The sequence below is a fragment of the Pezoporus flaviventris genome, unplaced genomic scaffold, assembly GCF_033815535.1.
Source record: "Pezoporus flaviventris isolate CSIRO_AGI_PZ_B2104156 unplaced genomic scaffold, CSIRO_AGI_Pfla_v1 ptg000073l, whole genome shotgun sequence".
In the NCBI taxonomy this organism is placed as follows: Eukaryota; Metazoa; Chordata; class Aves; order Psittaciformes; family Psittacidae; genus Pezoporus; species Pezoporus flaviventris.
This window is the reverse complement of record NW_026892621.1, coordinates 2,372,953-2,386,364: the sequence shown is the minus strand read 5'-3', so window position 1 is coordinate 2,386,364 and position 13,412 is coordinate 2,372,953. Positions and strand designations below refer to the sequence as shown.

The window sequence follows — 13,412 nt, the reverse complement described above, 5'->3', positions numbered from 1 at the left end:
TTAAATTCCATTAGCCCAAGTCCAAGCTGTAAGGCTGTAAGGCTCCAGAGAAATAGTATCTCGGGCAGGACACTATACCACAGTAACCCAATACAACCTCCTATAAGAAAACCTTTCTGAAGAAAACATCACATGCGATTTGACTTTGGGCCAAGCCCACTACCCAGCTGAGTTCTCATCAATGAGCTAGAAAGTCAGCTTTTCTTCTCAACAATCACGTGTGGCATTGGCATTTTTGACTACTACACTCTGTGAAGCAAGGAATGCTTTCCACAGATGACTGTACTTGCCCAGAGATGTGGAATGAAGATGTCAGTCTCCCCGTGAGCCAGGTGCTGTTATTAATATTCTCATAGCATCAACCCACCACAACCAAGTAGACAACAACTACAAATAAAACTTGCATTTCTTTGTCCCTTTGGCTTTCTGATACCCCTGGTTGATCATCACCCTCAGAACTGCCATCTTGGAAACACTGGATCTTCTTGCCATGTGACTTTGGACAGGTTTTATTGTTTCAGCTATGTCGGGCACTGCAGTAGTTAAAAAAGAAGTAAAATCGAATTCTTTCCCTACAACTAGATCATCACTTCATCATGATGAAACCCTTTTCATTAACCCACTGTGGAGGACTTCCCTGAATAACTCACCTGCAATACCAGGACCATGTCTCGGGAACAACCAGAGTAGGAGAAAAGGAAGGTGACATCCTCCTAGTGGAGAATCCAGGTCCAATCCAGGCAATTCAGGACCAAGACGGGAACCTTAAGCCCCCAGAAGCCTTCCTCCGTTACCAGCCGGCTGACGCTGCTGAGAGTGACCAGAGGCTTCCCAGGCTGCTTCCTTCAGCTCCTGCCTTTAGAGCATCCTCAGCCACCCTCTTCTACCAGCCACGTTCCAGGCCAGACTCTAGTGCTCAGTTTCCCCTTGTCCCCCGGCTTCTGAGACTTTGCTCGGCCTTCCGACACCAGGGCGTTCGAGAGCTCCGTCACCTACAGAGCTGACCGGTGCCAGGGAACAAAGACCTCGGTTCACAGTGACGCTGTGCATGGCCACAGCCCTTTGGCCAGCTCCACTCGAGCACCGCTGCTCGGGAGTGCCTCGGAGCTCACCGTGCAATCCCCCTGAAGAGCACGACCTGCTCTGACCATGCCCACGCCTCGCGTCTTCCCAATCACAGCGGTCAAGAGGAAGGGGACAAAGTGTTGGCCCGAGTCCTCTTTTGCACCCTCGATACCTCCTTCCCTTCCGCACTGCCTCGATACCTCCTTCCCTTCCTCAAAAGCCTGACAGGTTCCCTCCCAGCTTCCCCTGCCTTGCTCAGAGAGGACGCTGCCCCCTACTCCACTGAATCAGTTTTCAAGCTGCATTAAGACCTATCAGGAAGGCACTTGGGGTGCTCAGCACCTGTAAGACCACCTGTAGTTTGCCTGAAGAGCAAAGGGCTGTTTGAACCTGTACAATCACCCTGTGGGATTTCCTTCATGCCTTGTCCCCCATTATTCTTTGATTCAGCCTTCCAGCCCTCCTCCAGCTTCCACAGAGCAGCTGCTTGGCAGTCGTTCTGCAGCCACATCTTTCCTCCGTCCTGCACTGCCAAGGTACTCACTGGTCTTCAAGACGAGGGCAATCCTTTCAGAGGACTGGCATTTCCCAGGGCCCCTGTCACCCTCCTTGTGAAGTACGTGGGGGATTTTTGCTCTAAAGGGCACACGAAGGGACTCAAGCCCCCAACGCCAGGTAGCGCTCTGACCCTCCTGGACTTTGTGGCGGAAACTCCTTACCAGGTGTTTGCAATCTCTAGTCAAGAGGATTTCTTGGCTCATAGTGCTAGAAGGAAGCCTTCCGTTGGCACAGCAGCAATGCGTCATGTCACAAACACAGACGTGACACTGAAGTGAACTCTTAAAGAACAGCAGCTTTGCCCCACTGCCACCATTCTCACTAACCTAGGCAATGAGGATAGGATATTGCTTATAGCCTTGTCCAGAGGGGAACAGAGCTGAGGCGTGTCAGAAGTTGCTGGGGGCAAGGTGCATGATTTTGGCATCGAGCCGTGAGGGCCAGACTGGCTGCTGAGTGAGTGCAGGAGGTCGGTGTGGGGAAGGTGCTGCTGACCCTAGAGAGAGGACAAGGCTCTGGGCCCAGCCCCTGACGCTGACCCTTGAGAAAGGGAGCGTGGGAGGAGAAAGCCAACCAATGAGCCTGCAATCTCCCAGTCCAGAGATGAAGGGCCACCTTTATTGTGCCGATGGAGGGGGATCAGAGCTGTCGCTCAGAGATGAAGCATGCTTGGTCCCACGGAGGTACCCGGGCACCGTGTTGCGAGATTGGGCCCGATGTTGCAAGCGGGAGTTGTCTCGCACCCACGTGGGCTTAGTGGGGATGGAGCAGCTTGCCGCGTTCCAGTGCTGCGGAGCCAGAGGATGCCACGGATGACCGCTGCCTGCCGGTGCTGGTGCTGCTGGGCTCAGGTATTGATAGGTGAGCACTGGGACAGCCCCGCACTGCTGGCTGTGGGTGCTCCTTTCACCACGTGGTGCTGGCGGTTGGCTTCTGGCCCACGTGTAGGGAGTTTGGTCTGACAGTTCAACTGGGAGCACTTTCACCATGGATCGGGCTCCTGGGGGCTGGACCTGCTGCTGCCCTCACACACTGAGGGGCCGGCATGTGGCCCCAGTGTCGCAGTGCCAGGGGCGGCTGATGTTTAGTACCAGGGAATTGTGGCATGGCTATAATGCCTCCTGGCTGTCACTGCTGGGGTTGCTGCTGTCTGATTCTTGGGAGCCATAGGAGGACAGCGATGACTCCTGGCTGTCACTGCTGGGGTTGCTGCGGTCTGATTCTTGGGAGCCATAGGAGGACAGCGATGACTGCGGGCTGTCACTGCTGGGGCTGCTGCTCTCCGATTCTTGGGAGCCATAGGAGGACAGCGATGACTCCTGGCTGTCACTGCTGGGGCTGCTGCTCTCCGATTCTTGGGAGCCATAGGAGGACAGTGATGACTGCTGGCTGTCACTGCCGGGGCTGCTGCTGTCCAATGCTTGGTAGCCAGAGGAGGACAGTGATGATTCCTGCCTGTCAATGCTGGGGCTGCTGCTCCCTGATTGCTGGGAGCTACAGGAGGACAGCGCTGACTCCTGGCTGTCACTGCTGGTCGCAATTGCTGGGGAGCGCTGGGAAAGCCCTGACACAGCCTGTCCGGATGCCCACCTTTTCGCACGTGGTGCTGGTGTGTGGCTGCGCTCACGGAATCTTTTTCGCCGCATGGTGGGAGTTTGGGCCCGACGTTGCAAGCGGGAGTGGTCTCGCACCTGCACAGGCCCCGTGCATCTTGAGGTGCTGCCTCTTTGGCTTGCTCTGGAGCCACGGGATGATGCTGATGGCCGCTGTCTTCTGGTGCTGCGGTTGCGGGTCTCACATGCTGGGGGGCACTGGGACAGCCCTGGCAGCGCTTGGCTGTGGGTGCCTCTCACAGCTTGGCTTCTCTCTCGCTCTCTTGTTGGTCGTGTATAGGGAGTCTGCTTCTGACGGTAACACCGGGTTCGGTTCCGTCGTCGATGAGGCCCAGGGGGGCTGGAGCGGCTGCTGTGCTCAGGCAGTGGGAAGCCATGGAATGGCCCCGAATCCAACTGTCTGCTAGTGCTCAGGCTGATGGTCTCCTGTGCTGGAGGTCCCAGAGTCTGCCCAGATGCTGCTGGGGTGCTGCTGCTGGGACCAGCAAGCTCTGAGCTGACTCTGGAGGCTGCAAGGGGAAGAAGGTAGGTCAAGGGTACGGCTCCCAGTCCTGGGGCAGGATAGGCCAGAGCCGTGCCACAGCCCTTCCTGGAGCCAAGCTCACAACAGCCACCCACTTCCGGGCCTTGCAGGGCCCCCAGCCCCAGCACATCCACGTGATTTCACACTTACAGTTGCCCACGCCAGCGCAGCTGTCACACTCCCATCTCTCCCTGCTGTTCCCCAAGTTGGAGCAGCGTCTGTGCGTGCCCTCAGCAGTGCAGGATTGGCAGAGAAGCAGCTGCCAGGGCCTGCGGAAAGAACCACGTTCATGGTTCTGACGATAAAGCGCCCAGAGCATGGGATCATTCAGTAGAGCTCTTGTTCTCAGCCCTTCTACTTCAAGTCCTTACTGAAACAGAGATCCCATCCCGAGCCCCGCAGTGCAGCTTTGGCACCTTACCCCGCTGGCTCTGCCTCCTCCCTGCCTCCTGGACAAAGGCACTCCCTGGCATCGCAGCTGCTGTGCCTCTGGTACAGTGGTGCATATGCACTGTTGTCCTCCCATGACGCTTGTCTGATGGAGAAAGGAAAATTGATGAGCCCCTGCTGCCCCGGCAGACAGCAGATGCAGGGCAGATGCAGCAGATACAGATGCAGCAGATGCAGCAGGTCCAGGCGTGGCACAGCGCCGGGCAGGATGACACCAACCTTATGGGGATTTGGATCCCCATGAAGAGCATTTCCGGGAGAAATATATTCCTGTTTCTACAGAGAGGGCACTGTAAGCAAAAAAAGCCGGCGGAAACAGCCTGTTTCTGCAAGGAGAAACACAAGGAGCACGAGTGAGACTCCGGTGCTGCTGAGAGGCTGCCGTGCCTGGGGCGAGGGAACGGCTCCTACCTGGACGCAGGCCCTGTGGAACCAGGCATGTTTGCACACCGGGCACACCATGGTCCCATAGGTTGTTCTGCCTTCGACAGGGTTCAGGCAGATGAGGCAGGTGGTGCCCCCTGGAGCCACCTCCTCTTGCTGCCGTGGGCGGTGCTCCCAGCAATAGGAGCTAGAGGAAGAAGGAAAGATGGGTGAGTTGAGTGCCACTGGGTTCTTCCCTGGTGACGGCGAAGAGGGGGAGGAGGTACCTGTGCGGTGGGATATAATGGTTGATGCATTCACCCTCCATGGCACAGGGGAGATGGAACCTGCGGTCGCAGCCCGTTGCCTGGCAGGTGATGGTGGCCCCGCTCTCACCACACACGAAGCAGTCCTGGAAAGAGCACAGCAGCCCCCATCAGCGGCAGCCTCAGGGCCTCCACAGCAGGACCCACACCTCAGGGGCAGGGCGCGGGATGTGCCCAATACCGGGTCACAGGCCACAGATCCGCCTGGCAGAGCAGGGGCTGACTCATGCTAGGGAACAACGACCTCGGTTCACAGTGACGCTGTGCATGGCCACAGCCCTTTGTCCAGCTCCACTCGAGCACCGCTGCTCGGGAGTGCCTCCGAGCTCACCGTGCAATCCCCCTGAAGTGCACAGCCTGCTTCAACCATGCCCATATCTCGCATCTTCCCATTCACAGCGGTCAAGAAGGGGCAGACAAAGTACTGGTGCCGAGTTTTCTTTCGCACCCTCGATACCTTCTTCTTTTCTTCACTGCCTCAATACCTCCTTCTCTTCTTCAGTGCCTCGATACCTCCTTCCCTTCCTCAAAATCCTGTCATGCTTTTTGGAGCATCAGTGCCTGAAGCTGAAGGGCTTTGTGTAGCAGCCAGTCCTGTTGGGATATGAACCCAATCTGGATGTGCTTCTTGGTGAACCTCGTGTGCAGCAGCTCAGTGTGACAAGTATGGAGGAGAATGGTTGCAAACAGGCCTTTTCCCTTGTTTTCCAGTTGTTTTTACAGAAAATAAGGGGGTTTTGAGCCAAATTCTGTCCTTCTCTTATTTTTCTTTTGTCTGGTTTGAGCTCGGGGCAGACCCAATGATGCATTTTTGGGGGTTTGTGTAAACGCTCGTGTTCTGTTCTGAGTGTTCTGCTTCCTTCCAGTAACGGAGAGGAAGTTGCAGTCCATGGTTGATGTCAGCAAGCTTCTCTGAATGTACAGTGAGTAATCCTGTGGCTCTGCAGCAGCAGCTGGATCTGCTCTGGAGGATTCTGGATCCAGGACCTCACACAGCTTTGCAGATGAGGAACCTCCCACCCTTCTCACTGTCAGACCCAGCATCCCTGTGCTCAACTGGCCTCCTTCAGTCCCTGCACTAGATAAGCTTTAAGGTCCCTTCCAATCCAAGTAACTCCATGATGCAGACACAGCTGGAACAGGGCTGGCTTTAGCCCAGTTCAATACTACATTTTGGTGGAGCTTCAGAGTGTCTGACCCCTGCCCTAGCCTCTCTCTCTCAGAAATACCTCACCTGTGGGCCAGTGAAGGTGACAAACCCTCATCACCCACTGGGGCAGACCAGTATCTCCAGCAAGTTGGTGTGTAGCAAGGTGCCTGCTGTGTTGCTCTCTTGCCAAGGCTGCCTGTGCTCTACTCACCCCATTGGCACGCAGGCAGCCACACTGATTAAGCTGATGAGCACGGAGAGTTCTGTGCAGTCCCTTTAGTCTGCTTTTCGTGGCCTCAGGGCTGGAGCTGCTCAACCCCAGTCCCAGTGTCCTCCAGCAGCGCTGTTTCTGTCACCCTCAGTGCTGCCAGGAGGAAAGGCAGCAGCAGGAGCTGGGTGCTGCTGTGGTGCAGGGTGGCAGGTGCTATCGACCCTGCGGTGAGCTGTGTCTGTGAGAGCTTGTGTTCCTCCCAGGCTCCAAAAGCGCCAGATGCACAAAGCCTCTGTGATGAAGTACGGGGAGCTTGCACAAGGTGAGGGTTTGCTCTGCAGCTCCACACATGGGTGCTGCTCCATTACCATCTCCACCACTCCTCTGAGTCCCCCCTTGCTGCGTGGTGCTCCCTCTCCCCTCCATGATGGACCCAGTGCTGACCGTGCCTGGGGGAAGGTGTGTAATGTTCCACAGCACAGAGCAGCACCTGCAGATGGGGCCCAGGGCTGGTGTGGTGGTCCCCAGCTTCCACTGGAGCTCCCTGGCTCTGGAAGGGGGGTCCTGCTTGGGTGCTGGGGGTGATGGTTCATGGGAATGGAGTGATCTGTGCTAATGCCAGCTCCAGAGATGAGGCCTGGACTGAGGTGATCGATACCCTCACAGCGGCTGCCGTCAGGTTTGAGATGCTGAGCACTGCTCACTGCAGTCAGGTAGGACAGTGGTCTGTACAGAGATAAGCCATGACAGAGACATGCACACAGCAGTGGAGCAGCCGGGACTGTGACTTGTCTCTGCCCTCAGATCACCCTGGACCTGGAGGACAGCAGCACCTCCACCAAGGGAACCAAGAGCGGCATTTTTGTGATGTACAACTGTGCCTGGCTGGCCACGCTCTTCGACACCTTCCAGCAGGCTGTGGAGCAGGGTGAACACCACCTGCATCCCTCATGGCCACTGCGGGGCTGTTCCTCACACCTGGAGCCACAGCGCTTTTTTAGGCATGAGAGCAGCTTCCCACCTCCTTTCCAGGCATGTACCCACCTTTGCCACCACCCTCAGAGCCGAACTTCTCCTGCGTCCGTGAAGAGGTGAGTGCTGATAAGGGGAATGTGGGGATTAGCTCTGGTGATGCTACTGGTTGGGAGGACCCAGCCCTCTGACACAATCCTTTCACAGGGTGAATGGCTCCCACTCTTCAACTATCTTTTGCCCTTCCCTGAAGTCATGCAGCAGGCAGCACAGCTGCCCACCCCCACCAAGGGGATCCGAATCACAGCCCGCACAGAAGCAGTAAGTGCACATGCCATAGCACTCATGGGTGCTGCTCCACCAGTCCCAGCCTAGGGCAAGGCTACCTGCTGGCCAGGTGCTGCCCACTGTTGAGCAATGCAGGGGGAATGCCAAGGGGAGATTGCAGCACCCCTGGGGCTGCTCCTGCTGTGCTTGGGGCAGGGAAGGGCTGCCAAGGCCAGCCAGACCCCACCAAACCAGCAGAAACTCTGCCTTGCAGGTATGCAAGTTCCTGATCCAGCTCAGCATGGATTTCAGCTCCTACTACACCGGGTGCACACCCTGAGGGTGAGTTGGACGTCCCAGCCCTAAAGTCCTGTGGCTGCATTCCATGTGTACAGCAGCCACATGGAAAACAGGCTTTGGAGTGCCTGTAGCACAGTGCAGCCCTGCACCAGCCCCTCAACGATCTGTACACAGGGGAGAGAAGCAGCAATGCCTCCAGGGCCAGCCTGTTGAAGGACCATACAGCCACCAGCCCCAAGTCACTACTTTTGTCCCCACAAGCTGTTCCCTCATCTCTTTGAGCAGATGTTTGCCTGTCTCCTGCTGCTGGCAGCAGTGCAGGACATGTTCCACAGTGCACTGGGCACACTGCACCTCCCACCCCTCAGCCAAATCCGAGACACTCCTCGAGAGCCATGTCAGAGCGTGACAGGCACCAGAACACTCCACCACAAGGGAAGGACGAGGGCGCATCCTCCCCAGAAGGGTGAGGGGCTGCCCCACTGTCAGACAGAGGGGTCAGGACATGCCTCAGACCATGAAGTTTGGGCATTAGGCTACCTGCACCTAGTGTGCCGTGTCCAACCAGAAGGGAGGATGCTGGAGTGCCCTGTAAGCCAGACAAGGGAGTACTGGGAGAAGCACCACCAGGGACCACACACCACAAAGCCAGGCACCAACTGTGCTTCCTTCCAAGCTGTTTATTGAAGGTTGCTTCTTGCTGGCAGGGAGCTCCTGAGGCTCATGGCTCCTGTTGATGCCTGGGCCAGGCCCCGACACTGGGGTCCAATACATTTGTTGCTGGACGAATGCTCGTGTGTGTGCCTGACTCTAACAGAGCACCGTGTCCCATGTGGGGCTCTAAAGAATCTGTCCCTACTTGTGTCAGTACAGTCTCCAGCACTGCAGGGGCAGGGCTGCTCCACAGGGCCCTACCTCAGAGACCACAAGCTGCAGCCTGCCACGTGCTGCACCATTGCCTTGTCTTGCCCTCCTGCTGCCCTCAAGCACCCTATTGAGCATGTTCCTCTATGGGATTAGGGCTGGAAAGCCTGGACATGGGTTCCTCTCATCTTGGGGTGGACGAACTCCTCCTGGGCAGGGTGGGCTGTGAACCCCACTCCTCCTTTATTGCCTGGGGAGCTGCAGCTTGTCCAGGAGGGGTCACCTCTGCTTTGCCCCCTGAGATCACCAGCCTTGAGCACTGCAAAATGTGGCTGTGCTGCCCTCAAGGAGCCAAATATACCTGTGCCCTCAAGGGCACATCAGCATGGAGGGTGGCACAGAGGCTGCGGTAGTGGGCACAGCACAAGTGCAGGAAATCAACTGGGCCACACTTGCCCTCCTACTGGGGAGGCTCTGATGGAGGGGGCTCAGGGGGGATTGTGCCACGCAGCATCTCCAGCCCCACCCCGCAGAGCACACAATAGAACCACTGCTCCCCACCAGCCTCCACCCCCTCCCAGCAGTCCAGCTCGGCCAGGTCGGGCACATGGAAGAAGGTTGTGCTGAGCTCTTCCAGCCCGCCTGGGCCACGCTGCCACAGAGTCAGGCGCTGGTCCACTGAGGCAGAGAGCAGCAGGTCTGGCCGCAGCACCCGGATCCCCATCACATGCGCAGCATGGGCACAGGGCTGGGCCACCCGCTCCAGAACGTGCAGGCAGGCCCCCGCCATGGGGTTGTCCCCATCTAGGGTGACCTCCAGCAGGCAGATGTGGATGGAGCCATCATCGCTGCCGCTGGCCACCAGGTACCGTCCCTCCAGTGTCTCATAGATGTGCAGGCTGTTCACACCACAGCTATGGGCCATCACAGTGAGCAGTGGGGCTCCCAGCGCTGGAGAAACAGGGTCAGTAGGAGAGTGATGCTCACCTTGGTCATAGGGAGCAGGGGAGCCACCAGTGTGGCATCTACAAGAGGCACAGCAGAGCCACTGGCCAATGCACTCACCCAAGGGCTTCACCTCTCCCTCTGCTTCATTCAAGGCATCCACTGCATCCGCAATGGGGCTGGTGATGTCCCAGAAGGCGATGCTGCCGTCAGTGGCTGCGCTGCACAGGAGGTGCCTCCTGGAAGGGAGGTGTTGGGGAGCCTCTGGCCACAGCCCTGAGGGTCCCCACTGAGATCAAGGGAAGCCGAGCAGCCACAACAGGCTGATTTCACCCTTCCCTCCACCCGCTGCCACCCCTGCAAAGACCAGCACTTCTCCCCAGAGCCCCATGGGCTGCAGCGCAGCGTTCCAGGTTCACCTCTCCCCTCCTGCCCGTGTGTGCAGGAACGCCTCCACCTTCAGCACGCAGCGCTGGTGGTGAAACGACTCTGCCACCAGCACCAGCTTCCGGGTGGCCTCCAGCAGCCTGAAGAGCCTGCAATGGAGCAGAGGACAGTTGGATGTGCGAGACGAGGACTCCCTGCACCTCTGCCTCCACTGCCCACGGTGCACTGTCCTGTTCCTGGCTCAGAGCAGGCCACATCTGTGGCAGCAGCCTCCCCTGTAGTGCCTGCTCCTCTCCGGTCATCAGCCCCAGCTCTGCTCTCCCTCATGACAGCTTCTCACCGGACCGATCCATCACTGCAGGCAGCAGCCAGGAACTTCCAGGGACTCGGCATCTGCTTGGTGCTGGTCCCAGGTATGACCGAGAGGGACATATACCTGCAGGAAACACACAATGCTCACCAACACCTCAGTGATGCCTGTGGCCTAGGGTACAGGAGGCCCAACTGAGCAGCCCAAGCCTAGCACAGGACACAGCTCCAAGCACTCAGAGGAAGTACAAGGAAAGACCAAGGCTTTCTCTAACCCCTAAAGCCCCTCAAGGCTCAGCCACTGGACATAGGACACCAGGGATGAGCACAGGAAGCCACACCATGTCCTTCTGCCCGCAGCCACACAGAGGAGGTATCCCAGTGCTATACCCAGCACTCTCCTGGACCATGGTCACCGTTAACCCCACCTCAAGCAGGCCCTGAGCATCACCTTGTCTCCGGATCCATCTTGACAAGCTTGTGCCTGTTCTTCTTCCGCTCCCAGTGCTCATCCAGCCGGTGGGAAGCCACGTGGATGACCTGGCAGCCAACAGCACCTTCGGAGGCTGGGTCCGCAGCACACAGCAGCCGGTAGCACTCAATCTGTGCCCGGCCCCCCGCAGAGAAGAGCAGGGTGGACAAACCCTCATCATCAAAGCCCTCCTCACCAGGTCCCACGGGACCAGCCAGCACCAGTGCCCTCACACTGGAAACATGGTCACTGAGCCGAGTGAGGGGCACAGCAGCCTGGGAGCACTCACTGAGCACCAGAACACAGGCCGTGGTGTCCTCGCTGCCCGTGACAAAGATATTAACGGCAGCACGGCCGGGCACCTCCACCGCGCCGAGGCGCCGCACGCAGGTGATCCCCCGCCCGTGCAGTGATGGCAGCAGCACCTGCTGCTCATGGGGCTCAACCCCACGCTGGTACAGCAGCACATCTCCACACTTGATGAAAGCAACGACCTCGGCCTCGGGGCTGCTGCAGTAGCTCCAGGAGCGGTGCCCCCCACCGCAGGGGATGCAGTGGAGGTTCTCACCCATCCGGCTGCTCCACACCAGGAAGTTGTCAGCATGAAAGCCCAGAACCAGCAGGTCTCCGTCTGCAGTGAAGCGCAGCTCCTCAATCCACTGCAGCCCTTTGCAGGGCCTGTGCTTCCACAGCACCTCCAGCTGCTGGTCCTGCACACGGAGCTGCCGGTACACTCCGTCTCGGCCCGTGCTGTAAATGTAGCCCCCATGGCAGGTCACTGAGGTAACTCCGGTCTTCCCGTGAAGCCCAAAGAGCACCGACAGCGGGGCCTCGAGGGGAAGAGCTTCTTTGTGTGACAAGCAAGACAGCTCCAGCTCGCGGCTGGTATCCTCATAGACCGGGTTGGTCGCATTCTCGACAACCAGGTCAGTAATGCCATTGGCAATGCTGGCGCTTTCCACAGCCTGTCCTGAGGACCTGCTGCACGGGAAGAGGAGGAGGGACCCCCGGCGGTCCCCACAGAGCAGGAGCCCTCCCTGCGGCAGGAATGCTGCACAGGTATGCCAGCGCTGCTTGCAGAGCGGCAGCAGGTACCGTCCCATGACCTGTACGCGAGGCGCCCGCCCAGGCCGGTGGGTGACATCCAGCCACAGCATCTCTCCGTCGGGCCCGGAGGCCAGCAGGGACGAGGCACCGGGGAGCAGCCCAGGGCGGGGGGCCCAGCACAGCCCGCGCACGGCCCCTTCGAACAGTCTCAGTTCGGTGGCGTCCCCGGGGCAGCTCAGGGCGAACAGCAGGAGTCGCCCATCGCCACCGGCCAGGGCACAGAGCGTGTCCTCCCCACTGGGCAGCGGGGAGGCCGCTAGCAAAGCGCGGGGCCCGCCGGCACCGGGGGGCAGCACTGGAGCCCAGCGCCCCGCCGCCGCCTCGTAGGCCGCCAGCCCACCCGCCTCGCCCAGCACCAGCACCCGCCGCGGCCCCGCCAGCACCACAGACCGCGGCCGCAGCGGGGACCCCAGCGCCACCACCGGAGCCGCGGCCGCCCGCCGGGGCCGCCAGAGCCGGACGCCGCCGTCGTCGCCGCCCGTGGCGAGGCAGCCGCCGGCAGGACGTAGCGCCAGAGCGCGCAGAGCCCCGCGGTGACCGCGCCGGTCTCGCCACACGTCGCCACCGCCGTCCCACTCCAGGCAGGCACCGTCCTCACCGGCGCTGACCGGGCACTGACCCCGCAGCACCACGGCGGCCACCCGCGCACCGTGCCCGTAGCACACGAGCAGGCAGGAGCCGTCCCCAACCCCGTCCCCGCCAGCCAGGTCACCCACAGCCCAGAGCCGCACGCTGCGGTCCTCGGAGGCAGAAGCGAGCAGCCCCCGCGGTGCTGAGTAGCAGAGCGCCAGCACCGTACCACAGTGCCCGCACAGCCGCCGCTGCGGGACCTGGGACGCCGCCACCCGCCACACCACCACGGTCCCCATCGCCGTCCCGGCCGCCAGCGCCAGCCGCGTCCAGCCCGTGCCCGCCAGCACGGCGCAGCGCAGCGCCCCGGCCCCGTCGCAACTCGACCGCCGCAGCCAACACCCGCCGCCCCGCCACTCGTACAGCGCCACGGCTCCGCAGCCCAGCGCCAGCACCAACCGCCCGCCCGGGACCCACCGCGCCTCCCACACCCGCGCCCGCAGCTCCCGCGCCTCGCCGCCGCCGCACACAGCCAGCCGCGCCCCTCCGGCCCGCACAGCCAGCACCGCCAGCCAGCGCCCGCCGAACACCGCCACCCGCCCCGCCGCCGCCCCGGGGCCGCGGTCCGGCCTCAGCCCCAGCACGCTGGCCTCACGCAGCACAGTCCTTCGCGCCGCTGTCCCGCCTCCGCTGAGCCGGAACGCCACCACCTCCGGGCCCGTTCCTGTGGGACACCGCGTCAGCCTCCGCTGGTCCCGCTACCTCCCGCAGCCCCAGCCGGTCCCGGTGCTCACCCGCCAGCAGCACACCCCCAGCGAACTCCAGCGCCGTCACCGGCGCCACCAACGACACCGACTCCATGTTAGCAAAGGCACCTCCACCCCACTGATTGGCAGAGACCGCCTCCACTACCGCCCCGCCCGCTGCTCATTGGTAGGGTCCCCCGCAGCCCCGCCCCTA

The 13,412-nt window shown here is 60.3% G+C and overlaps 2 protein-coding genes across 2 annotated transcripts; one reads left to right on the top strand and one right to left on the bottom strand.

The window, feature by feature from the left end:
• The first annotated feature begins 5,124 nt into the window (after positions 1 to 5,124).
• LOC133279291 (DALR anticodon-binding domain-containing protein 3-like) lies at positions 5,125 to 8,587 on the top strand. The gene is given in 13 exon segments (XM_061472841.1): positions 5,125 to 5,146; positions 5,401 to 5,529; positions 5,765 to 5,807; positions 5,809 to 5,899; positions 6,119 to 6,158; positions 6,161 to 6,191; positions 6,523 to 6,581; positions 6,890 to 6,972; positions 7,064 to 7,187; positions 7,292 to 7,350; positions 7,439 to 7,552; positions 7,773 to 7,844; positions 8,060 to 8,587. Coding segments are annotated over 13 exon segments (1,293 nt in total). The 3' UTR covers positions 8,486 to 8,587.
• Positions 8,459 to 13,369, bottom strand: WDR6 (WD repeat domain 6). The gene is made up of 6 exons (XM_061472840.1): positions 13,247 to 13,369; positions 10,755 to 13,176; positions 10,335 to 10,430; positions 10,027 to 10,143; positions 9,728 to 9,846; positions 8,459 to 9,613 (listed from the first exon to the last, which is right to left on the bottom strand). The coding sequence occupies exons 1-6, from the start codon at positions 13,311 to 13,313 to the stop codon at positions 9,123 to 9,125; spliced, it is 3,312 nt and encodes a 1,103-aa protein (XP_061328824.1). The 5' UTR covers positions 13,314 to 13,369; the 3' UTR covers positions 8,459 to 9,122.
• Between the last annotated feature and the right edge of the window lie 43 nt (positions 13,370 to 13,412).

What these genes read in the sequence shown, in the direction of transcription:
- WDR6 (XM_061472840.1), bottom strand. Translation starts at nt 13,313, where the DNA reads ATGGAGTCGGTGTCGTTGGTGGCGCCGGTGACGGCGCTGGAGTTCGCT. An exon ending in ACACGGGCAGGAGGGGAGAG is followed by an intron (nt 9,847 to 10,026) that starts GTGAACCTGGAA and finishes CCTCCCTTCCAG; the next exon opens with GAGGCACCTCCTGTGCAGCG. An exon ending in GGGAGAGGTGAAGCCCTTGG is followed by an intron (nt 9,614 to 9,727) that starts GTGAGTGCATTG and finishes CTGTTTCTCCAG; the next exon opens with CGCTGGGAGCCCCACTGCTC.